Source organism: Hypomesus nipponensis, chromosome 6, assembly GCF_054491055.1.
Source record: "Hypomesus nipponensis isolate SF chromosome 6, ASM5449105v1, whole genome shotgun sequence".
Lineage (NCBI taxonomy): Eukaryota > Metazoa > Chordata > Actinopteri > Osmeriformes > Osmeridae > Hypomesus > Hypomesus nipponensis.
This window is the reverse complement of record NC_140366.1, coordinates 9,405,204-9,428,337: the sequence shown is the minus strand read 5'-3', so window position 1 is coordinate 9,428,337 and position 23,134 is coordinate 9,405,204. Positions and strand designations below refer to the sequence as shown.

Below are 23,134 nucleotides of genomic sequence, written 5' to 3'. Positions count from 1 at the left end.
AAGAATCTGTCTGGATCAGGAGATCTTTTGAATACATTCTTTATTGCTTTCCATTTATAAGATAAATACAGATCATTACAAAATCATGCATGCACTTGTGGTGGTTTAATTGAATGAAAACACCTTGTACATTGTGATGAACTGAATCCGAGGGAGACATTGATGAAAATAATATCTAGACAGCTGCAGGTGGAAAGTCAAGTCCTTGCATGCTTTAAAAAACTACAAGTGAACTGTTTAAAGACAAGGAAAATCACAAAATGAAGGCTTTTAGGCTTACTGTAGTTAAATTATGAAGACAATCGTTTGTTGGTGTGGGTGTGTAACATCCAGCAAGATACACAGCGTGCAGGTCTTTAAAGAGAATCAAGCATATGTATGTATGTATACAGTATATGTATGATGAAAGTTTGGCGATCCTTGAGAAGCAAGACATTCATATGAAGCCATCACATATAATAACAACACCAACACAATGATAAATCCTTTGATATTATAGATCATAATGTAGCTGCTGCAACTGATAGGAGAGTGCACAAAAGCATTCAGGTCCAACCTCCACATACATTATTGTGCTTCCATAAGTAGTCCACCGTTGGCAAAGCTCACATCTGTCAAAAGCTGATATGACGGCCCATCTCAGCTACCAACTCTTCTATTTAGTTGTCACTCAACATATCGAGACCCCCCAGATCAGATATGTACATTTTGTCGTGCTTGACGGCAGCAGCTTGTTTTTTGGCATGGTTTGGGAGTGAGGCAATGCATGGTCAAGGCATGACGAAGAACTTGTAGTCCGTAGCTGCCATGGCAGACCTTGGTCTTGATGGGGGATGGAGTCCTGAGTCTTCCATCAGTAATAGACAAAGCCGTAGTAGAAGAGAGCACTGATGGCCAACAGAGCCACGGACAGCATCATGTTCCTCCTGTTCTCTCCTCTCAGCACTTCCAGCTCTTTATCTGCGTATGAGAGGTTAAACAGTCGGTGGTGGCGCTAGGGAGTATACTGTTGGAACTCAATATGGCTGAACGCTGGCCCCCTTCACAATATCCTAATTTTAAACTTCTGTCTCGCCAAATTTACTACCATGGAGACAGTTTCTAGTAAATGGTGAGAGAGAACATGTGTATTCTAATTATTCAGATTCACTGACTGTGTATGAGCATTCGGGTAACCAAAACCATGGCGTAAGAGGAATGTAATTCATCTATCTCTTACCGAGTTTGATCATCCTGTCATTCATTATAGTCATCTCATCCTCCAAGGCTTGCCTGTGGATGACAGTGACTGTAGATTAATTACCACGATTGCTGGATTCATGTTTATTACCATCATCTTCCTTGTTTTCCTCACCTGTCTTGTTCGGACAACTCCTCTCGCCTCTTCCTGTACTCGGCCCTCTCGAGACTGTCCTGACAACGAGACTTTCTTTCCTCCACACGATCGATCTGAACAAGAATGTAGCTACTCACTGACAAACCAATACAATACTTTTTTTAAAGAATCAAGTAAAGTATACTTAACAGTAGGCACATTTTAACGTTGACAGAATAACCTCCTACGCTACTGGGACGAATTCAATAAATGAATGGAGTGTGATGCTGTATGTCAGCGGAGCTACTGTACTGTAGAGAGCTAGCAATGCTGTTTGACTTTAGATGCACGTAGGCTATAGGCCCCTTAAAAGAAACAACGAACATACAACTGAGAAGTATCTTACTTCGCTAGCAACGCTGATTTTTTCTTGTTTTCTCTGCTTCGATTTCGTCATTTTTCTTAATAAAACATATGGAGGAAAACCCTGTGAAAGCTCTGGGAAAACCTATCTGAAGCCACTGGTCACGTCACCATGCAACGCTTCTCCGTGATCAACTAGGAGCAGTTTGATAAATACCGCCCCCTATCTTTGCGGAGGCGAGGATGCATTCACATTCATTGGGTTCATCTGCAACAATCCATTTCAAAATGAAAACAGCCTACTTTGGACAAGTATTAGCTATTTTACAGGAATATGTTTTACAATCATTCGACATATGCACAATTCACGTGGGGTCCAGCAAACAGTAACCTGTGCTGTAGCTGCATACTGCATACTGCATAGTTTGGAGGTGACAGAGGACAGATTGTTTTGATTTTCATAGATTCTAGCATGGTTTGTGTTTTTATCTTACAGTTTATGAAGATAGCGAAAAAAAACCCGAGTGGTCCTTCGCCGAGGAATAGGTGCCCACCAGCTCTTAGGTTTTACCTGGTGAGCGACAACTAGATCTATAGTTGTCATCCTTAATAAATTACAAAGTGATTGTTTAAAATGAGCTCACTTTGTCCTACTTTGACAATTCCTACAAATTACTACCTTGAAGTTCACTGATCTCCAACTCTAAAACATCCTCTTGTCACAGGTTCACCAGCCAATCAGGAACTGTCTAAGGAGCATGTGGCCAACCTGCAACCCCACTGAAGTCCTGTCCACATACGGATGCTTCGTGCAATCCACAAGTCCATCGCTAAGACATTCAAGATGTCTGGGAGCCAATAAGAAAGAAAATTGCTGTCAATAAACCATTAAAATTGCAGTTGGAGTGTAGAGGTCCCAAATAAATAATTGACTACATGCAGACTAAAAACAGTCATTCACGTTGAGTTTTGCTTGATGTTTGTCAACACATTATGTTGTAATTTATAAACAGTTATAGCAGAAATGTGTCTTTATGCCTGTTAGTAGTATGAATGTCCCTCAACTAACTTGCCTGTCAAAAGTTTATACCACCAATCAGATCGTACGTCTCACCGGCCAACGGGACGCAAATTGCGCATAAACGGAGAGCCGCTTGGAAAAGTGTTGACCGTGCGTAATCGCATTAACTGACCTGCGAGAAAGCAGGTTGACAGTTCGGTCTTAGATAGACTGTCCTGTACATCGAGGAAAATTTCTCCTGTATGCAAAATGCCACTCTTTATTAACCGTGACCAAATATTTGCACATCAAGTGCACCTTCTGGAGCACAAACTGCGGGTAGGTAGCCTTTTACGCATGCCGTTTTACAGTTTTTTCTCCATAATGTTCAACGGAAGTTAGCATATTTTATGTCAAACCTTGCTTACCAGTTGTTAGCAGAAGCATTATTTACGCTTTCCGCTATTTTGACAAACACCTTTTACAAATCATGGAATGGATGACTACCAAGGTTTTGCCTAACAGTCTTTTTCAACGATTCTAGAGCAAAGAAGAGCGCATTCTAGAGTTGGAAACTGAAAATGCAATTCTTCACCTGAGACTTGCTGAGGTAAATCGGATGACACATTCATCTGCATTGTAAAAATGATTCTGACATATACCCGTCATTGATCTGAACAAAACAATAGGTCTGAGTTAGCCATACCCATGGCACCCATCGGCCATTTTACCACCAGGAAATCACACGACAGATGGAAGTGCTTACTGCCTGAAGGATAAGGTGCTTGTAGAGCAGACACCAGATGCCCACTAATTTGTCCTTCACAATCCACTGATTTCCCCTTTTAAAAGTAGATTAAATAAGGGATAATTTGTGTCTGGCTTGTTTTCACAACCAGGCTGTATGAATCAACAGGTAGAGTTAGGCTTACTAAGCATTTTATATTGTATATGTGTTTGTAACACATTAATCACCGGCTGCTTGTCTGTTTCTAGTGCCTTGGTAAATTGCGCCGAGGCCATGAAGAACAAATAGAAGTCCAGAAACAGCGGCAGTACCAAAGAAGTCTACAGAAGAGCACTCACTCTGCCCTGGCCAAACTGCTGTCTGAAGTCCAGGTGCAAACTTCTATATGTCCGGAAGCATCCAGAACTCTGGGGGTGGGGGGTTAACTGAGGAATGTTTGTTGGCTTTGGCCCACTACCTTTCCATCATCTATAGGTCTTGGTTAAGGGGAGGAATGGACACTTCAGAAGTCTTAGTAGGAGCACAGTTTAGATGCACACACACACACACATACCCACTCATTCTTTCTGTTCTACTCTAGGTTTTGAAGCAGGACCTGAGAGATGTGTTTGCGGTGTATGCGGGCTTTGCCACTGAGCTGGAGGACCAGAGCAAGCAGCTACAGGAGACGGTGGGCCAGACCAACGCCACCATACAGGGTCAGCATGGTGACAACGTGCAGAGTGAGTACTTGATTGGCCGGCCACGATCGTGAGATCACTCTGCCAGGAAGTTCCGGATGATGGTTTGTAAAAGGTGTTTGACTAAGAAAGTGACCATTTGAAGTTAGTGTGTGAAGATAGTCAGATCCTCAATCTAGGGTCCAGTCTTTCTCTTCATTTTCCACTCTTTGTCCAACTTCATGATTTGATTCTGATGTGTTTTTGTCTGGATTCTTTAATATCTCTCGCTGCCTTTCACCTGAAACTCCTCTCCACCTCACTCCATCTCTCCTTCTCTTTTGCTTGCTTTCTCTTTTTCCTCTATCCCCAATCTCTTTATCCCCCACCCCTCTTTTTCTCTCGGTCTCTGTCACCCTCTCTTTCTTTATCTCTCCATCCCTCCCCCACCTTTCCAACCCTGTCTCTCCATTCAGAAGAATCTTATGTTCAGTGCTTTGCCATGGGCTTAAAGGCTGGTTGCCGGAGAGATTATCCTCCCTCTCCCCCTCTAACTCCTCCCCTCCCTCCCCTCCTCGGCACTCCCCCTCTGATAAGTCTCCTGTCAGCCGGGTTCTCCAAGGTCATGTGTCGTGTCCTGTGCCCTGCGTCACTTGGTTGCCTTGGTGACACAGGCTCAGTGAGGCAGGTGTCACATGGTCGGACTGTGTAGTCTGTGAATTGTGGGACAGCCCCTGGGTCAGCACACAGTACCTGAGCCTATACATAGCAGAGCAGACATGCTTTTGTGTGTGGCGCCTGTCTGCCAATCACACTGTGAGTCTATATGTACAGCAGGTCAGGTGAGGTGAAAGAGTTTTCATGTAATATGACATTTTGGTTTCCAGTGGTTACTCCATTAAGGTGAATTTAAGTGAATGATGTTAAAATAGTAACATTTCATTTCCACCAGGGTTCCAATAAACAGAACTAGGAACAGCTCACCAAGAAACACAAAGCTCTTTGGTCCTCAGTGAATGCTACCCCCTGAGATGCTCTAGGTTGCTGACAGCCAGGAAACATTCAGGGCCTCATTTACTAACAGGATTGCGCCCATTTCAGGCGTAAAATTGTGATTTCTCCCGTTTTTTAACGGCTCGCTAAAGGGCGGAGTAAGGCGCTGATTGCCCGACGAGGATCTGGCTTGATAAATACCACGCAAAATACGGAAATACACCCTGCGCTATTTGCGGTTGGGCAAAGGCGCAGATTAAGCCGCGGTCGCAATGTTAGTAAATGAGGCCCTCGACGACACAGCGGGTCTGGAGGTCTGAGCCCCTATCCAAACAATAACTTGCAGCCAATCACGTGCTGGTGTAGTCCTCTGGAGAGGATGCTCAGCTCTGGTGGATTGAGTCATAGGCTATGACTCATAGCTTATACTGTACATCATAATGAGCAAACTCTGTATACTTTTCTCTCTAGGAGTCTGAGGGCCAGTGTATGTGTGCCACTTTGGTGTCGCAGGCCGGCCTATTAGCCTTTGCCTCTATTAGCAACGTGTAGCAGTGGCAAGTTGTGGGCAAGCCATCTTCAGTTGTAGATGGATATCAGATGGGCGTGGTCTTAAAGCCGTCGAAATCAGACGTTCATATAATCCTTTGTTGAGTTTTGATGGAGTTGGTTGGCATTTTCTTTAAGCCTGCGTGATTCATTCATCCTCACTGTGAAAGCCTAGAATATATTTGACTTCCTTGCACGCCATGGTGTGTTTCTGTGCGTGTGTGCGTGTGTGTGTGTGTGTAGGTGAGAGTGCATGTTCATACATGTGTTTGTGAAGGGATTAAGATCTGGCCCAGGGTCAAAAGGTCTTTTACCTGACGAGCGTTGGCCATTGTTGGCACGGTTACAGCATGGCACAGCTTGACATGGCACGACTGTAGCATGGGGAAGTCACAGACAATAAAAGGATGAATATTTGAGGAGCAAATCCTCTTGTTTTTGTGATGTACTGGACTCGTCCGATCTACTAGGGATTGTTTTAAGCCACCAGCTAAAGTCTCCAGCTTCTAAGATGACTCACAGAATGTTTTTTTTATTTTTATTTAACCTTTATTTAACCAGGAAATAACCTATTGAGATTAAAAATCTCTTTTTCAAAGGTGACCTGGCCAAGACAGGCAGCAGCACATTGAACAACAGTTACAGACAAACAGTTACAGACAAACACACAGGGACAAAATTAAAATATCACTAAAAAATAAAGCAAATCAATTCACACTGCAACAATCCTAAATAGACCCATTTCTGTAACCAGGAAAAAAAAAAAACTATTATGTCACATTAAGTTTGCATTATAGTTATTTCCCTCACAGTTTACTTTATGTTTATTTCAGGACAGAATGCCACACATTCCCAACATTGTCATTATATATGTGTGAGATATAATCTTTTTATTTGTATACAAAATAATACAATATATGCAATAAACAGAATCTGTTTATTCTTTGTATTTCTAGGTTTGCAAGCGCGTGTAGAGGCTCTGGAGCGCTCCCTAGAGGAGGAGAAGGAGCGCTGCAAGACAGAGAGGCTGAGGAGAAGAATACTTCACAACACCCTGGTGGTGAGGAAGAGTTTATGCCTCTGGAATGATCTGTTACTTAGTGAGTCAGACACATGGATCTGTTAACCGCTCCTTCTCTCTCTCCCTCCTTCTATCGCTCCCTCCTACTCTCTCTCCCTCCTTCTCTCTCTCCCTCCTCTCTCCCTCCTTCTCTCTCTCTCTCCCTCCTTCTCTCTCCCTCCTTGTCTCTCTCCCTCCTTCTCTCTCCCTCCTTCTCTCTCTCTCTCCCTCCTTCTCTCTCCCTCCTTGTCTCTCTCCCTCCTTCTCTCTCCCTCCTTCTCTCTCTCTCTCCCTCCTTCTCTCTCCCTCCTTGTCTCTCTCCCTCCTTCTCTCTTGCAGGAGCTCAGGGGAAACATCAGGGTTCACTGCAGAGTGCGCCCGATTCTTCCTTTTGACAATGGACAGGTGTCTACGTTAGCATTAGGGTAAAGTTGTTTTTTGGTTTTCGCTTTTCTGGTACCTGAACTGCGTATTATTATAGTACTGTACATTTATCAGTGACCAGGTTGTCTCAAACCAGTTGTTGTAACTTTTCTGTTCAGGTGTGCCTCAGCAGAGGAGGTGGTTCAGGCTGTTAATGATGTGAGTTTATACCTGCTGCTGATTCAGCAAGTTTGACAGCTTGAGTCAAGCTTGAAATGGCCTCATCTGTTTATATACATTCTTTTAGTAGACACAACATACAAATAGTGCATATGATATATGTCTTTTTTCCCCTTACACCCGCGGCCCTAGGACACAGTCATTGTGAATTGTACTAAAATGGGGAACCCAGTCCTCAATAAGATGTTTGAGTTTGAGAGGTATGTTTCATGACTGTCAACTGTAATAACTCAACATAACTCAACATTTAACACTACAGTAAATGAGTATAGTTGATTTCAGTAGTATATGAAATCAAATGAACAGTCTGGAATGAATCTGTCATCATGGTCATTTTGATTGGCAGGGTGCATGGACCAGAGGACTCACAGGATGCTGTGTTTGAGGAAGTGAAGCCCCTCCTTACATCCCTTCTGGACGGGTAAGTGGACCACTGCCAACCTCATTGGAGTCAAACAGAGAGTAGTCTACACTGTAAGTGAAAGTACCCACATGCAGTTGCCCTTGAGAAAAATAAAGACTTACCGTGTTTATTGATTAGCAATAGAACCGAAGCTTGCAGTACTCAAAGTAATTACACAGGATTAGAGAGCACAAGAGGGAAATGCAGCATTATGTTACCCTGTAAAACAACATGATTGCAATGAAAGCCCTGGAATGAAAACACATTCTTGAACAATTGAAGACCTTTTTCTGGGGGTCAACATTTTCAGGTATAACGTGTGTATAATGGCGTACGGACAGACAGGCAGTGGGAAGACACACACCATGATTGGCTCGCAGCCAGAGGGCCCCTCAGGACTGGAGACAGATGCTGGACAGGGCATCATCCCCAAAGCTGCCTGGGAGCTCTTCAGGTGAGAGACAGACAGACAGACAGACAGACATACAGACATACAGACATACAGACATACAGAGAGAGAGAGAGAGAGAGAGAGAGAGAGAGAGAGAGAGAGAGAGAGAGAGAGAGAGAGAGAGAGAGAGAGAGAGAGAGAGAGAGAGAGAGAGAGAGAGAGAGAGAGAGAGAGAGAGAGAGAGAGAGAGCGAGAGAGAGAGAGAGAGAGAGAGAGAGAGAGAGAGAGAGAGAGAGAGAGAGAGAGAGAGAGAGACAGAGACAGAGACAGAGACAGAGACAGAGACAGAGACAGAGACAGAGACAGAGACAGAGAGTTAACCTCATGCCCTGTCAGTAAGATGGCATGCTGACCTGACCTGTGTTGGTGTATAGGTTTGTGTGCATGTTTGTGTGCATCTTGCTTGTGTGTGTATATCTATTTCTGTGTGTGTGTGGGACAGGCTGATCTCAGAGAAGCCTCCGGAAAGCCACATGGTGGAGGTGTCGGTGGTGGAGGTCTACAACAACGAGGTGTTTGACCTGCTGGCAAAGGACGAGGAGGGCATCCCCACGGGGGCCAGGAGGGACATCTTCACCACCAGCACAGGGACCAGCGAGGTTCCCTGCCTCACCTATGAGTGAGTCCACTACCGCTGTGTGTGTGTATGTGTGTGTGTGTGTGTGGATGTGGTGACTCTCAGAGGAACAGGATGGCGACAGTGCATGTAAGGGAGTGCGTGTGTGTGAGAGCGTGTGAGTTTGAGTCTGCTCAGGTGTGTGTGTGTGTGTTGGCTGACGTCCTGCCGCCCTGGCCCAGGTTGGTGCGTAGCTCGGCAGACGTCATGCAGTTGATGAGCTCCGTGTTGAAGCTGAGGGCGCGCTGCCCCACCCTGGTGCACCGAGACTCTTCACGCTCACACCTCGTGGTCACCCTCACTGTCTCCTCCAAGAGCCCCAACGCTCTGGCCCTGGGTGAGACACACACACACCTAGGTGGACACACACACACAGACACACAAACTTAGGCATACACACACTTACACTCACAGTTACAGTCACACCTTAGCAGACACAGGAATGCAGAAAACCAAAAGAGCACGTCCCTCCTGTAGACATCAGTTGTTGGTGACATCTGTCTGTGTCATGGCCATGTGTGTGTCTGACATATCGCTGTGGTGAGTAACCTTGGTGATGTTCCCGTCAGCCCGCAGGTTACAAAATGCCAAGAAGGACATGCAGCGCACCCACCAGAAGGAGTGGTGGAGTCCCCGCTGTCGGCGTGCCAACCCCAGCGCCCGCTCACCGGACGAGCGTTCCGCTAGCTCCACCTCCTCACCATGCCACTCCCCCTACCACTCCCCATGCCCCTCCCCCCGAACTAGCATTGCTCAGGCGCCCTTTAAGACAAAACTGCAGCTAGTGGACCTGGCTGGCAGCGAGTGTGTGGGTAAGACTGACACACACACACACACACAGTCATGCTACATGTGCACACTCACACTGTCAGTTAATGTCACTCACAGTCACATTCAGGGATGCTGCATCTGTCTGTGTTCATGTAGGAATGTCGGGGGTAACTGGCGCCGCCCTGTGGGAGACGTCATGTATCAACCGCAGCCTGTCGGCCTTGTCTGACGTGCTGGGAGCACTGGCTGAGCGGAGACCCCACGTCCCCTACAGAAACAGCAAGCTCACCCATCTGCTGCAGGACGCCATTGGTGAGGCTCACACAACCACACATGACCAAGTATCCACACACCAGGCCACTTGGGCCTGGGACCAGGCCACACCTACCGTTCCCAATGGGTTGTTCTGAACGTCAGACGGGAAACTGGCCGTTCATATACTTTGTGCGTTAAGGTTATTTTGAAGCACAAAAAACGACACGTTGCATGAATGTGTTTGGTGAATTATTAAGACTCTTATCATCTTGAATTATTTAAAGTTAGTTGCGACAGGCCTTGGCTAACCTCCTCTGTTCTCATCTGTTTTGTGGCTCCACTAGGTGGCGACTCCAAGCTGCTGGTGATGCTGTGCGTGTCCCCGACACAGCGCTTCCTGACAGAGTCCCTGCAGTCCCTGGGCTTTGGCTCCAGAGCACGCCAAGTCCAGAAAGACATCCCTCACAGGAAGAGCACTGCCCTCAAACTGAAGTGACCCACAGGAAGAGCACTGCCCTCAAACTGAAGTGACCCACAGGAAGAGCACTGCCCTCAAACTGAAGTGACCCACAGGAAGAGCACTGCCCTCAAACTGAAGTGAACCAGGGTGGATGAAGACAGGATAGAGAGATATAGGGAGAGAGGTCAGATTGAGATGAAGGGGAGAAGATATGGAAGGATATGAGGGACAATGGATGGTATAAAGTAAGGATAGAGGAATATAAGGATGAGATGGAGGGAGGGACAGATATTGCAAGGAGGGGGTGATAGGAACTCTTGTAACAGAGCAATGAATGTGCCAGTATTGATAAGGAATTTGTGGCTGAATGTTATGTGAATTCAAATAGGACTTAAAAGGGTTATTTATGTATAACAAATTTATCTCATACATATATTATTGTATGGTCATATTTTTAGTGCTGCAGGTTTTCAACATTCACTGAATCTCATGTTGAAGACCAAGCTTGACCAAGTATTGTTTTATCAAGTCAAGGGATGTTTTTACTTTTGTTTGGCAATGCAATATTTGCTATTAAAAAATACTTTTAAAACATGTTTTAGTTGATTTTGAGTTGCTATTAATTAATTTCAGTGCTTATTAACAATACAATGCCTTTATTACAAACCATCGTCTTGGTGTTTTGTGTGGATTCTTATTTTTTGTTTCGAATACACGATTTCGCAATTTATAAATATGAATGACTTTTCGTTATCCAATAGCCTGGGTGACCAATCAACAGCAGCCGTGTCTAAGCACCTGACGTATTACGCTCAAAAACACATGTTACAAAAGACATTTTACGTAAACAAACACCACACCCGAAGAAATTGGATCTCCTAGAGACGCCGACACTAACCTTCATCAACCTTATTAAACGGTAAATACTAACTATTTACTTGTAAAATGTGTGTGTATGGCAAGTTAAGCACAGTTGTAGGAGCTAGACATTTTGCAACAAATTTGTGGAAGCACTGAAAATGTAGCTAGCACTACTGTTGCTACCTGGCTCGTTCAGTTGGATAACACATACAGAATATTTGTTTTCCTGCATTTAATGAGTTGCAAGACTAGTTATGTATACTAGCTGCTGCCCCATTCAAGGAATGTATATCTTAACGCTGTATGGCTTAGCTACAGCTCTAGATATGTATGACATACTACAGATCTACATTATTGAATTTCTAATACCCCTTCTGAATTCAACAGAAATATGCTAAAGGCCGTTGGACAAGTTCTTTTCTCTTCTGGTCTACAAACCCCAAAGTTTACTGCGGAGGAGAGTAAGGTACTCTAGGCGTTCGTTTTAGGCCAATAAAAGAAGCAATTACAACGTTGCACAAGGCTTTGATTGTTTGCCTACCCCCATGTTTGTGTGTTTATAAATGTGTGTTTTAGGGACAGGACTATGAAGTCCGTACGTATCATGCCACCAACTGGGTGAGCACCACTGTCGAGGGCATGCAGCAAGGTGCAGCAATGAGCACTGGCTTTAAACGTCTCTTTCGCTTCATCCAAGGCAGCAACGAAAAGAGTATGTAGCCTACTCCTTTACACAACACAAGCTAATATGAGTGGATTTCTTGTATGAGGAAGGATAGAGCAATCATGCTAGTTTTATGTCATCATAAAATGTAAGTTAAAACCCCAGTGAGACAATAATTTCAAGTTCAAAAGTGCCTGGAAGTACGCCATGGTCATTTAATTTACTATGAGAGTAGACTGGGTCTCGTACAATGTATAACTTAAAACATGTGATTTGTTTTGCAAGTCATTTTTATGGAAAGTGTCACAGATTTTACTCTTTCACCATCTGGTTAGAGTGGGATACTTTCCCGAATGGACAATGTAGTAATCAATATCTCTTGTAGTGAATTTGATATCCTATCATTACACTTTGGAAGATTTGTTTTCTTGGTGTCTGTGTCCCCTATGCTATTCCCTGGGTCTAGGGTCGATCAGTTTCACATTTAAAATGCATTCACTACATATTACCTACCTGTTGGCCGTGAGCATGTAATTAATAAATCGTCATTTCATTTAGCAGACACTTTTATGATCCTCAGCAATGTACAGCACAGGGGGCTTTGAAAATGCCAGTTCTGCAGTTCCAAGTGCTCAAACTACCAAGCTATACCCACCCTCACTAATAATCAATCCAAGCAGTCCTTAAATATGTGTGTTTCCCTTGTGTTCTAGACGTGAAGGTGGAAATGACGGCCCCCGTGTCGTGTTTGGTGAACCCCGGGGCCGGCCCGGCGTGTGAGACCTCCTTCACCGTGTCTTTCTTCATCCCGGAGGAGCATCAGGCTGACCCACCCCGGCCCACCGACCCGGAGAACATCTTCGTGGAGAGCAGGAAGCAGTTCACTGCCTACGTCAGGTACGCAGGACACCCGAGTGGGAAGGCTTCTCTGTGCTCCACCAGGCTAAACACTTGGTGAGGTGTACATTGAATGAGATCATAGTGCCTTCTAAAACACTGATTTAACTGATTATTAAATCGAGTAATAATCTTCATGCAAAACTTAAGTAACCGTGAGCTCGTAGCATCTTTACTCTCTACTTCCTGAAGTGAGATCTACGTATTTAATCCTGACAACTTTGACTTAGGACCTACGGAGGTTTCTCTAATGAACAGAAGAGCCGTGAGGAGCTTCTGAGACTTGTGGAGAGCCTTCAGAGGGACGGCGTGCCCTACAAAGAAACGCCATATTACGTCGCTGGCTACGACAGCCCCTTCAAACTGACCAATCGCACGAACGAGGTCTGGATCCTGAAGAAAGAAGATGGGGAGTAGGGGGGTTGACTGGTTGTGGTGGAAGAACACAGGCTTCCTACATTCCACTGGTGTGGGATCGATTTCACAGCTTCATGGGATGGACCGTAGGTGCCTTCCAATGTAGGTTTAGGTGACGAGTGAAAATAGAGAGAAAAACAGTGTGACATGTTTTTTTTATTTTTATGCTTTGAATGTGAAGGTTATTAAAGGGACGGCTTGTTTTTAGATTGTGTGCAAGCCTTAACTAAATGGTCAGTTTATAAAACAATTACGCAAATCTTTTTATGTCAATTTTACATAATGCACTTTGACTATGGACACCGCTACTACTTTATTATCATTATGACCAGTTATACACATCAAAATGCACTGAGGTTAATGTGTGCCTTTGTCTTAATGAATGTTTATCTATTTTCTTATTGATAGATATGCCAACAATTAATTGGTACCTTTTTATATAATTTTATCATAATTATATGTAAACATAAAACAGATGGTCTATTGTAAGCAATGTATTGTGGGTGTATTCACACTGAAATATGTAAAGGATATGTCAAATCATGTTGTGAATGAAGAATAACAGGATGAATACATTTACTCAACTATTTCCATTAGGGTTGGGAATCTTTTGGTATGCTGTGTGTACTTCCACGGAAATTACACAGTTTGACGTGCTGTATTGGACATTTAATTGAAGTTTGACAGGAAAAGAATGGAGAGGGAGGAAAGCATACAGGAAATGGTGAAGGCTGGATTTGAACCCAGACTGTTGCGGTACTGTCCCAGCTTTCAGAGCATGCACACTAACCCAGTGAGCTAACAGGGGAGCCCTGCTTTATTCTGGTTTTCTGACACCCCAACTCCGCAGGGTGTTACAACTAGATAATTCAATGTCAAATTTAAATGTTGAGTGTAGATTGTTATAATCCCTGATAGCTCAGTGTTTAAGGATGTGGGCTGTTGTGTGAGGGGTCTTGTGTTCAAATCTGGCTAAAGGATCTTCTTACAGCTCAATTTTTGCTCTTCAATTTATAAGTAAAACTCAACTTATAAATTAAACTGATAAACGGTAAATTTATGTTTAAACTCTTGGTTGAGCCTTTCCTGGTAGGACAGTTGGGTTCCTGGAGGGACAGTTGGGAGGGGGGGATCTGGACAGTTGGGAGGGGGGGATCTGGACAGTTGGGAGGGGGGGATCTGGACAGTTGGGAGGGGGGGATCTGGACAGTTGGGAGGGGGGGATCTGGACAGTTGGGAGGGGGGGATCTGGACAGTTGGGGAGTGTGCTGCGGTTACAGGGATGTGGGCCCACGGATGTGTTTGGAACTTTGCTCTGTGCTGGATTTAAACCCAGGTTGTTGTGGTTTACACAATTATTACCCACTACACCACAGGGTCCCCTTTCTATATACTTCTAATTATCAATTGGTTTGATGACATTTGAACCAGGGTTATTGTGTTTGACAGTAGACTCAATGGTACACATGCTCACCCACTGAGCCACAGAGGGTTCCTGCAAAGTTACTTTCTACAAGACAGTGTAATTACCATTATGCCTTACACTTTAAAATGCCAAAGGACAACATGCATTTTGTTTCTTCTAATGGCAAGTTATAAAATACAATACTTTGCCTTCTAATCATACCAAAAAATAAATAAATTTGCTAGAAGACTGAATCGCAATTCATATGTGAATCGTTTTTTTCGCCCACCCCTCATTTCCATTCCCCTGATGTGTTTGTGTGTTCTTTGTAACCTTGATGTGGGTTCAGATGCATGTAGGTCTACACAGGTGTGGCCTGCATGCTCTGAAGGTTGTGACCTTTAGCTGCGGCAGTTGTGATTCTGCCATCCTCTCTCTTCCCACCTTCATCTCTCTTGTCCTCCCTGCTCCCCTCCCTCCACACCATCAGAGAGACACGCTGAGTCATTGCCTTTATTTTGGGAGGATTGTTCCCAATATCATGTTCAGACACTCAGCAGAAACAAAGCTGAACACCTCCCCCCCCTCCCCTGCACAGTCAGATACCGTTTGTTGTGCTCCTAAGAAGAGGTATTTCTCTAGTCATGATTCTCCTATCTATGTTGTGAACTCTGGGCATGACGTCGATCTCGTCTCGTCGTTTCCTTGAACTGAGGCTGTTGATATTTGCTGGAAAAGTCAACGGAAAGGTCAGGTAGTTGGAATAAAATGCTAATCGAATCATCCATGATTGAGCCAAGCTCCTCCACTTCGACATTGAGTACATTTTCATCACACTCATAACGAGCCATGGCAGTGCTGCGTGTTCTCTTACCGGTGCTGCGTGGGTGGGGGGTCTGTCTCGAAGCACAGGGACAGTGAAGGACCAGCGGGGGAGGGGGCCTGTATGCGGTGATTATGGGTAGGAGGTGGTATATTGATTGATGTGTCGTGTGGGTGATATGTATAGTGGGTTGTCTGGAATATCAAGGCAGAGATTGATCCACACGGTTGAATATATGAGCTGGTAAACGGAGCTTACAGTGAATCATAGACGATGGCGTGACTTAAAATGTATTGAAAAACTATTGATGAATGACAGAGGTGGGAAGAAATGTCTTCTTCCCTGGGAATGTTCCGGTCATGGGCTGTTCCTGGGAGTTCTAAAGGCTCGAGTCAACGCTGAACAGGGTGAAAACTAAATCCATCAGTGATGACACATGAAGAGGTCAGACACTGTGGTGTGATGTTTCGACATCGTCATTGTAGGTATAGACAGTTCTGATGAAGTGGTATTTTCTACACAGGCGCATAGAGGTTCAGCTTGCAGTCGCCACCAGTTGGATATTATGGGATGTCAGATGATGCAGTGTTGCTAATCGGACATCCAGACTCCTGAGACGGACACAAGTGATGACCCTGTTGGCAGAGGAGGGAGGAGGGAGGGGAGGAGGAGGGAGAGGTGTGACCGATGGCCTCCAGAGCTCCCATGATGATGGACGAGCGCGGGCGCCATGGCTACGGCACTAATGAGGCGGTGATTTGGTGCGGCGGGCTGGCAGATGGCCGTGAATCAGAGGAGGAGCAAGGGAGTGAGAGAGATGCCAGACAAGAGGCGCAGTCCTTAAATATCACCGTGTTTTATAAGGCAAACATCCACAAGACGATCAGCAGTGTGCATACGCCTCCGTATACACACATACACACACACACACCCACACACCTGTTTATCCACTCCTCCACCTACACAGATTTTGTACCTCGCTCTCCTCCTCCTCCTCCACTTGCTGGGATTGAGACGTTGTGAAGGCCTGTCATGTGGGGCTGGGGGGGGTGGCAGTCCATCATGGCTGGGTCGGAGTTGGCCATAACACACTCTGGTCACAGGTGATTAAACATGGGCCATTACGGCTGTTAGAAGGTTGAGTCTCCCGCCTGTCGCCTCCTCTTGGAACACACAGCACCAGACTGACTAGGAGTCGAGGCACCAGAGTAGGATTTCAACAACTTTAATGCGTGAACAAGTGAAAACATGACATTTGCGTTGTGACGTATGTTTTTTCTTATTATTTATTTTGTTGTTATCTTTTCGTTCAACACGAGTTTGGAAAGGTTGCAAATTAGAGTTGGTATTTGTAAACCTGTCCTTTTGTAGCTGTGGCGAACAGACCACGGAGTGGGGAAGAGAGGTCTCTCCAGTCACCTCTCACCCAACACTCTCCTCAATCCCGCCCCCCGTCTCACCACCGATTGGCTAGACCAGGGGGCTATCACTGTCGCTGTCACACTAATAGGAAATAAATAGCCTACAAAAGGAAACCACTCCCTTGACAAGGGTTCTAAAAATGAATACGTACAGGTTTTTGAAAATAAGTCAAAACATAATCATGTATTTACACATAGAACCATATGAAATTGCAGAGGAAAAGGAAATAGGTAGAAAGGTCAGCATGATGATGGTAACTGCGTGATCCTTAGCCCCTAGATAAAGGATCTAATAGGTTACCTCTCCAAACGACTAAATATTGTCAACAACAAAAAAATCACACATTCAAGATTGTGTCCATTTCAGGATATCAGGCTACATTTAATGGTTAAATTCTTTGGTAACCACAATGATCACAAACAAAACAGGACAGCAAATAAACAAATATATTTTCTGTTTACTTTTTAAGATTCCTTCTTAATTTCCAAATGGTTGACTTAAGACAGCCTTAATAAAACAATTTCTAACACATGGTTTTTAAAATATCACAACAAACAGAGAAAGAAGAACACAAATAGACAGTGCAAAATCTACAAACTAAAAATTCAAACACCAAAGGTTTTCCAAACCTTCACTGAAAATGCAACGTTTGTCTGTGTCAGTGTAGGCCTGTCCTTGTATGCCTTCACCTGTCAACCCCCAGTGCCACTCTTAGCCACTCTTAGCCACACTACACTTTCCCTTGACCACTGAAGAACTGCAGACCTGCAAACTTAACCACTAACTTCAACGTTTTGAAACCTGATGAGGACTGTAGCTGGAGCAGTTTCCTGGAACCCTTGTTGATGTACCGTTGCGTTCCGCCCAGTGTTTTTTTAAATCTTCGACCTTCTACAGTAGACTGGCAAGCCACGGTGTTCTAGAACACTCTAGAGCTAAGCAGAGAGAAGCAATGAGCAGAACTACAAGGCTTTTTTTACAGCAAGCCCCTTAGTACACTTTCAATAACTGACCACTCTGTCAGACTGCCAAGCTAGGAGCACCACTGCAGCGAAAAAAATAAAAGTCCTTCATTTCACTTTCGCTTTGTCCCAGTCCTTGGAAAAACCTTCTAAAACCTAAAGGACCACCTGCATTCACTCAGCAGAACCACCACATCTCTAACAGGAGAACACAATCAAAAGGTGAAAACAAACCAAGAACCCCAGGCTTTGGAGAAGGGCTACGATTACTGTTTGTAACACAAAGGAGTGATGAAAAGAAGCAGAAATGAAATTGTAGAGACCCCAACGGAAAGAAAAAGTAGTGGCAAAAAGCTGCAGTTAAACTGGCCTCCACTTCAGACTCGAGTCCAGCCCCTGCCCAGTTTCTGAGGGCTCCTGAGCGTCTAAGGTCCGCGTCCACGGGTCCAGAACCCAACGGGACTTGGAACCAGGCGGGGCGGGCGCAAGGGCTTCACAATCTGAGGAGAGCCCCCCCCTCCCTTTCGGCTCCTCCCCCTCCCATTCGACAGCGAATGAGTTCAGATCCCCAGATGTGGGGCGGCGGTGGGCGTGCCCTCTAACTGCTGCCCTCCTCCGATAAAGTGCCGTTGTAGGAGTTATGCAGCAGGGGGCTGAGCCGGCAGGCCGGACTGTCTGCGTACTCGCTCTCAGCCAGCTCGCCCTCGCGCTCGCAGATCACCGTCATGGGGCTGCTGAGGAGGCGGTTGCGGGCGTTATACTTGCTGCTGGCAGCAGAGGGCGGCGTGCGCGAGCGTCCGTACCTCATCCCGCCGAAGGACATGGGCGAGGAGGGGGACGAGGGCGCGGAGAGGGCAAGGCCCTCGCCGCGGTTCCACTCCTCCGCGGCCCTTTTGCCGTGGCCCGGCGAGGAGCAGGGGCTGAGCGGGCTGGTGGGCGAGGAGGGCGGGTCCAGCGAGGACTCAGAGCGCGTGCGCTGGAAGCGGGGGTCGGTGGAGCGCAGCATCTCGGCGGCGGACATGCGGAAGCTGGTCTCGGAGCGGCTGCCCTTCTTCAGGAGCAGGGCCTTGAACGTGTCGCTGCTGGTGGCCGACTTGCGCAGGTTCCTCTGGATGGAGCCCGACGGGCGGGGAAGGGAGGCCGCCAGGCTGGGGGAGGTCACCCCCGTGGGGGTGACGGGGGGAGACGGGGTGTGGCCCTGGGACTTGTCGTCCTCTGACGACTCCTTACGACCCAAAACCTTCCTTTTGGACCTGTGGATGGAGAGAGAGCAGGTTAGCATGGTGCTAGAGGAAACAATTAAGGAGAGTTACCAGAGTTATCCGAGCAGGATTAGTTATGCTGACATAAGAGAGCTGACGGAGAGAGGAATGATGAAAGAGTCTTGTAGAAGGCAGGGTAGGAGAGAGGGTAGAGCGAGGCTTTCATAATTGCAATCATTCATGGTTGCAATTATTCTCTCATTGACCAAATGCTTGGCTGCTCCACATTCTTGGACCCTTGTAACAGGTCAACACCAGCCTTGGCTCAGCCTATTGATTTCATATTTTATTTTGAAATGTAAAATGTGGTATTTGAACCGTGTCCCAATTTCGCCAAGTGTCAACAATGCCCCCCCCCCCCCCCCCCACCCCTGCCAACAATCCCAGAGTGCAACACCGGCAAAAGCCACACAGAAGCAGGGAAAAACAGTTGACGGAATAAGTGATGGGGGAAGATCGTTGAGGGAGGGGCTGTAGTGGGGAAGTGCTTTTTTATCTTTAATATAACGGCAATAACTTTACAGAAACGACTGACGCTGCAGCTCTGAGGAAGCTCTTTGAGGTGGGCACAATGGAATTAATCAACAGCACAAACTGGGAAAAGTGCCCAAAGCTTTTTTAATCACCAGACACTTCAGCATCCTCAACAGCAGGGGGAGCTCTCGAAACCCGCCTTGTAACAAACACATACAAGCCAGTTTGAGGGCTGCTTAGCCATCCCTGTAGTAAGCATTGTGCTTAAACCGGGACTAGCAGGAGGCATGGGATTAGCGCAGAGGGGGAAAACAGCATCATTAATCTAGTCCAGTGGTTGTGCTGCTGGATTAGGACGTTAATCTGAAGCAAGCTTCGCCACAGGGCTGGCTAATCACAGTGACGGGCTACTTGCCCACTCTGCACCTCTCCAACCAGGGGGTGCTCTCGCCCTCCGTACCCCTGCTACCAGGGAGGAACAGGAACAGGAGGAGGAGGAAGAGGAAGGGGGAGGTAAACATGATAAAAGGGATTTGTTGGAAAAGGAGAGGGAGGGTGAAGGAGGTGGGGTGGGAGGGGGGAGACCCAGTATATAATCCCCCCCGATCAGATCCAGAATTAAGAGGTTTAAACCCCTTCTCTTCAAACAGAGGACACAGACACCACAACACCCATGAAAGGAGACGGGATGAAAGCTGGATGGACAGGGGTGACGAGGGGCTGCAGGAGCAGCTTCCTCTTCAGTGGACACAAAAACTAAACGTGTGTGATACAGTAGAACATAAGAGTGGAAACGGCCAGTGGAAAGCCCGCATCCGGAAACCTAAATCCGACCTTGACTCGGGCGTAGAGCCACAGTCCCCCGAGATCTCCTGCAGCACATCAGGCCCCAGGTTAGAGAGGCAGCGGATTACGTAACGCCTCCCTGCCTCACACCTGACTACTCTGGGATATGCAGGCAGCAGCAGAGACACAGCAGAGTGACATGACTGATGCTGCCCCAGCCTCTGAACTGCACACAAACAACCCCAGACATGGGGGAGGAACTTTTCACAGGAGAGAGTTTAGAGGATGAGGGGAAAGAGGGATGACGAAAGAGAAGCTGTAGATCCAGTGTGCTCGCGAGAAAAAACTGAACGCACAAGTCTGTAAGGTTTTCAGGGCTGCATTGATTCTGTTTTGTCCAAATCCTTCAAGCCAGCTCAACTCCCGCTGGGATTGGGAAAACAATTCATTCAGGTTTTAATCATGCTCTCGTCCTCCATTTCTCTCTCTCTCTCTCTCTCTCTCTCTGTTTGTGTTTGTGCGTGATGGAGAGAGTGGAAAGAGAGAACTACAGGGAGAGAGTGAGAGGATAAGAAGACAAACACAGTTGGATTTACCTCCTCTTAGAAGCAGCAGCTGGGGATCAGGCTGTGTTTATCTACTCTCCTGCATACTCTAGTCTACTGTCCAGTCTACTCCAGTCCACTATCCTGTCTTCTCTCTCTAGTCTACTGTCCAGTCTACTAACCTGTCTACTATCCTGTCTTCTCTCTCCAGTCTCCTCTCCTATCTCCTTTCCAGCCCTTTGTTTCTCAGGACAAACCCCGCTTGAGTGAGGACTAACTCCTCTGTCTGTTTGCTGTATTACATTGAGGAGCCTCGACACACATGCATACATACAGACACACACACAAAGCCAGAAGAAATCAAATCCCCTGGAATGAAATCCTGTGACGCTCTGGAAAACTCCATGGCACGTGACCTGGATGAGCACACACACACACACACACACACACACACACACACACACACACAGAGGCTGGTAGCCTGAGTGATATATGTGTGTTCCTTTTGAACATGTACATCATGCATGAGACCGTAGAGAGTATGGGCGGACTGGAACAGAGTGTACAGGAGAGAGAGATGTAGGAGGGAAAGAAAAAGAGCAAAAGAGAGCGCAAAAGAGAGAGAGAGAGACCGAAGGTAAGAGAGAGATAAGAGATAGAGAGACCCACACTTTGGAGCGAAAGGGAGACCAAGAGAGAAAAGAGAACACGTTCTCTCCGTCAGCCTCTAACCTAGATGAGGACCAGGGGGTGTCGACCGCATGAATAATGAATGAAGCAACAGCCTTTTCACCCACTAAGATACGCTACAGCTCCTAAGCTAGCGGCGCTTCGGCCAGGCTCCCACCAGGGACAAAACCAGCGGCGCGCAGCTTCTCCCCGTCTCCGCTGGGCGCATCATCCTCCCAGCCAGTCCCCAGCCGCTGGTCCCGGGATGACGGACACGGAACAGGGAAAGCCACTCTGCCGGTGGAGCGCTCGGAGCCGCCGGGGAGCGGACGCGTGACGGATGGGCTTGCTACGAGACGGGACAGCCCCGGCTAAAGTTATGACTGGGAGAGGGGGAGGAGGAGGGGGGAGGGAAGGGATGGGGGAGGAGTGACGGGCTGAGGAGAGCGGTACGATGAGGAGAAGGAGCTGTGGGTGTGAAGGATGGCGGCGTTGTCGTTTTGGGACTGTTAGAGACAGAGACAGAGACAGAGAGAGACAGAGAGAGAGAGAGAGAGAGAGAGAGAGAGAGAGAGAGCGAGCGAGAGAGAGAGAGAGATAGATAGAGAGAGAGAGAGAGAGAGAGAGAGAGCGGAAGAGAGAGAGACTGAGAGAGAGGGAATGATAAACAGGATGCTGTTGCGAAGGAGGGTGGGGTGAAGAGGAGAGAGATGGAGAGAGTATGAGGCGGAGAGGCTGACAGGGTGACGAGGGCGAGGGTAAAGAGATAGAGAGGTGCCTCTGTACCTGTGGATGGCAGCGAAGAGGTCCTCAGTGGTGCGCGGCCGTGTGGGGGTCACCATGTCCCCCGGGCGGACCCCGTTCGTGGTGGGGGCCAGTGGAGAGTCAGCCGTCCTGGGGTCAAACACGTCACCTGAGATAGAAAGAGGACGTGTTAAAACAGGTAAATCATCAAAACACACACACACACAAAAGAATTAAGACGTGCAGACACACTCGCTCCGTTATCTCACGGAAAAGAAAAACACGGATGTCCACACGCGTGTCCTCCACACACACACACACACACACACACACAAACAGACAGCAACAGTGGAACAAGCAATACACACACATACAAACACAGAGATCACACACAAAGTGGCGGCCAGTTATCCAGCGGCAGCAGCCTATGAGATGGAAGGATGTTTGGAAGTGGCGCTGGTCTGGTCTCCTTACATTCTCTCTCTCCTTTCTAAATCCATCCCTCCTCTCGTTCAGCGTCTCTCCTCCTCCTCCCTCGCTCATGTCAGCACTCGGAGTGCCTGAGCCGCTGCAGGCGATCTCACGTTACGCTCCCCCCCTCCTCCTACTTGCCCTCCCTCCCCCCATCTCTTTTCCCCTCCCCTATGAGACAGTGGGCCCCTCCCCCTCTCCCCCTCCCCCCCTCCCCTGAACAGGCCACCCTTGGGACTGCTGCCCCCTCCCTTACCTCAGAGAGGGAGAGAGGGAGAGAGGGAGAGAGGGAGGGAGGGAAGTAAGGAGGGCAGGACAGTGAGAAACAGCGAGGGAGAGAAAAGTAGCAGAGGATGGGACACGGAGGGTGAGAGCGAGTGATAGATGGAGGAAGAGCAAAGTGGAGGAGAAAAATAGATCCTTGGAAATCAGGATGAATGGGATAAGGTAGCCAGGATAAGGTAAAAGAAAGGAGGGAGAGAGAGA

General features: G+C 46.9%; 4 protein-coding genes across 5 annotated transcripts in view; 2 read left to right on the top strand and 2 right to left on the bottom strand.

Moving 5' to 3' along the window:
* Window positions 1-37: 37 nt before the first annotated feature.
* ccdc167 (coiled-coil domain containing 167) lies at window positions 38-1,890 on the bottom strand. 2 transcript variants are annotated; one of them, XM_084700603.1, is made up of 4 exons: window positions 1,722-1,859; window positions 1,355-1,472; window positions 1,220-1,272; window positions 38-960 (listed from the first exon to the last, which is right to left on the bottom strand). In XM_084700603.1, coding segments are annotated over exons 1-4 (279 nt in total). In that variant the 5' UTR covers window positions 1,723-1,859; the 3' UTR covers window positions 38-853. The 2 variants fall into 2 exon arrangements, with proteins under 2 accessions (XP_084556729.1, XP_084556728.1); XM_084700602.1 differs by having other exon boundaries at window positions 43-960; window positions 1,355-1,449; window positions 1,722-1,890.
* A 953-nt stretch (window positions 1,891-2,843) lies between these two features.
* On the top strand, window positions 2,844-10,831 carry kif25 (kinesin family member 25). Its single transcript, XM_084700824.1, has 15 exons — window positions 2,844-3,017; window positions 3,223-3,288; window positions 3,675-3,797; window positions 4,007-4,148; window positions 6,584-6,687; window positions 7,027-7,112; window positions 7,230-7,269; window positions 7,423-7,490; window positions 7,637-7,711; window positions 8,004-8,147; window positions 8,587-8,763; window positions 8,943-9,097; window positions 9,330-9,572; window positions 9,688-9,843; window positions 10,131-10,831. Exons 1-15 carry the CDS (start codon window positions 2,949-2,951, stop codon window positions 10,280-10,282), a joined length of 1,800 nt encoding a protein of 599 aa, XP_084556950.1. The 5' UTR covers window positions 2,844-2,948; the 3' UTR covers window positions 10,283-10,831.
* A 236-nt stretch (window positions 10,832-11,067) lies between these two features.
* On the top strand, window positions 11,068-14,153 carry hebp2 (heme binding protein 2). Its single transcript, XM_084700825.1, has 5 exons — window positions 11,068-11,165; window positions 11,495-11,573; window positions 11,684-11,819; window positions 12,485-12,668; window positions 12,899-14,153. Exons 2-5 carry the CDS (start codon window positions 11,499-11,501, stop codon window positions 13,083-13,085), a joined length of 582 nt encoding a protein of 193 aa, XP_084556951.1. The 5' UTR covers window positions 11,068-11,165; window positions 11,495-11,498; the 3' UTR covers window positions 13,086-14,153.
* A 2,369-nt stretch (window positions 14,154-16,522) lies between these two features.
* nhsl1b (NHS-like 1b) overlaps window positions 16,523-23,134 on the bottom strand; it is a 92,401-nt gene continuing 85,789 nt past the window's right edge. Inside the window, 2 exon segments of the mRNA XM_084699913.1 lie at window positions 16,523-18,950; window positions 22,220-22,346. Coding sequence (XP_084556039.1) covers window positions 18,296-18,950; window positions 22,220-22,346 — 782 coding nt within the window. The 3' untranslated portion in view covers window positions 16,523-18,295.

What these genes read in the sequence shown, in the direction of transcription:
- ccdc167 (XM_084700602.1), bottom strand. Translation starts at nt 1,772, where the DNA reads ATGACGAAATCGAAGCAGAGAAAACAAGAAAAAATCAGCGTTGCTAGC. An exon ending in AAATCAGCGTTGCTAGCGAA is followed by an intron (nt 1,450 to 1,721) that starts GTAAGATACTTC and finishes ATTCTTGTTCAG; the next exon opens with ATCGATCGTGTGGAGGAAAG. An exon ending in TGACAGGATGATCAAACTCG is followed by an intron (nt 961 to 1,219) that starts GTAAGAGATAGA and finishes TCTCATACGCAG; the next exon opens with ATAAAGAGCTGGAAGTGCTG.
- kif25 (XM_084700824.1), top strand. Translation starts at nt 2,949, where the DNA reads ATGCCACTCTTTATTAACCGTGACCAAATATTTGCACATCAAGTGCAC. An exon ending in TTCTGGAGCACAAACTGCGG is followed by an intron (nt 3,018 to 3,222) that starts GTAGGTAGCCTT and finishes CAACGATTCTAG; the next exon opens with AGCAAAGAAGAGCGCATTCT. An exon ending in AAGATGTTTGAGTTTGAGAG is followed by an intron (nt 7,491 to 7,636) that starts GTATGTTTCATG and finishes TTTGATTGGCAG; the next exon opens with GGTGCATGGACCAGAGGACT.
- hebp2 (XM_084700825.1), top strand. Translation starts at nt 11,499, where the DNA reads ATGCTAAAGGCCGTTGGACAAGTTCTTTTCTCTTCTGGTCTACAAACC. An exon ending in TTACTGCGGAGGAGAGTAAG is followed by an intron (nt 11,574 to 11,683) that starts GTACTCTAGGCG and finishes TGTGTGTTTTAG; the next exon opens with GGACAGGACTATGAAGTCCG. An exon ending in CAGTTCACTGCCTACGTCAG is followed by an intron (nt 12,669 to 12,898) that starts GTACGCAGGACA and finishes ACTTTGACTTAG; the next exon opens with GACCTACGGAGGTTTCTCTA.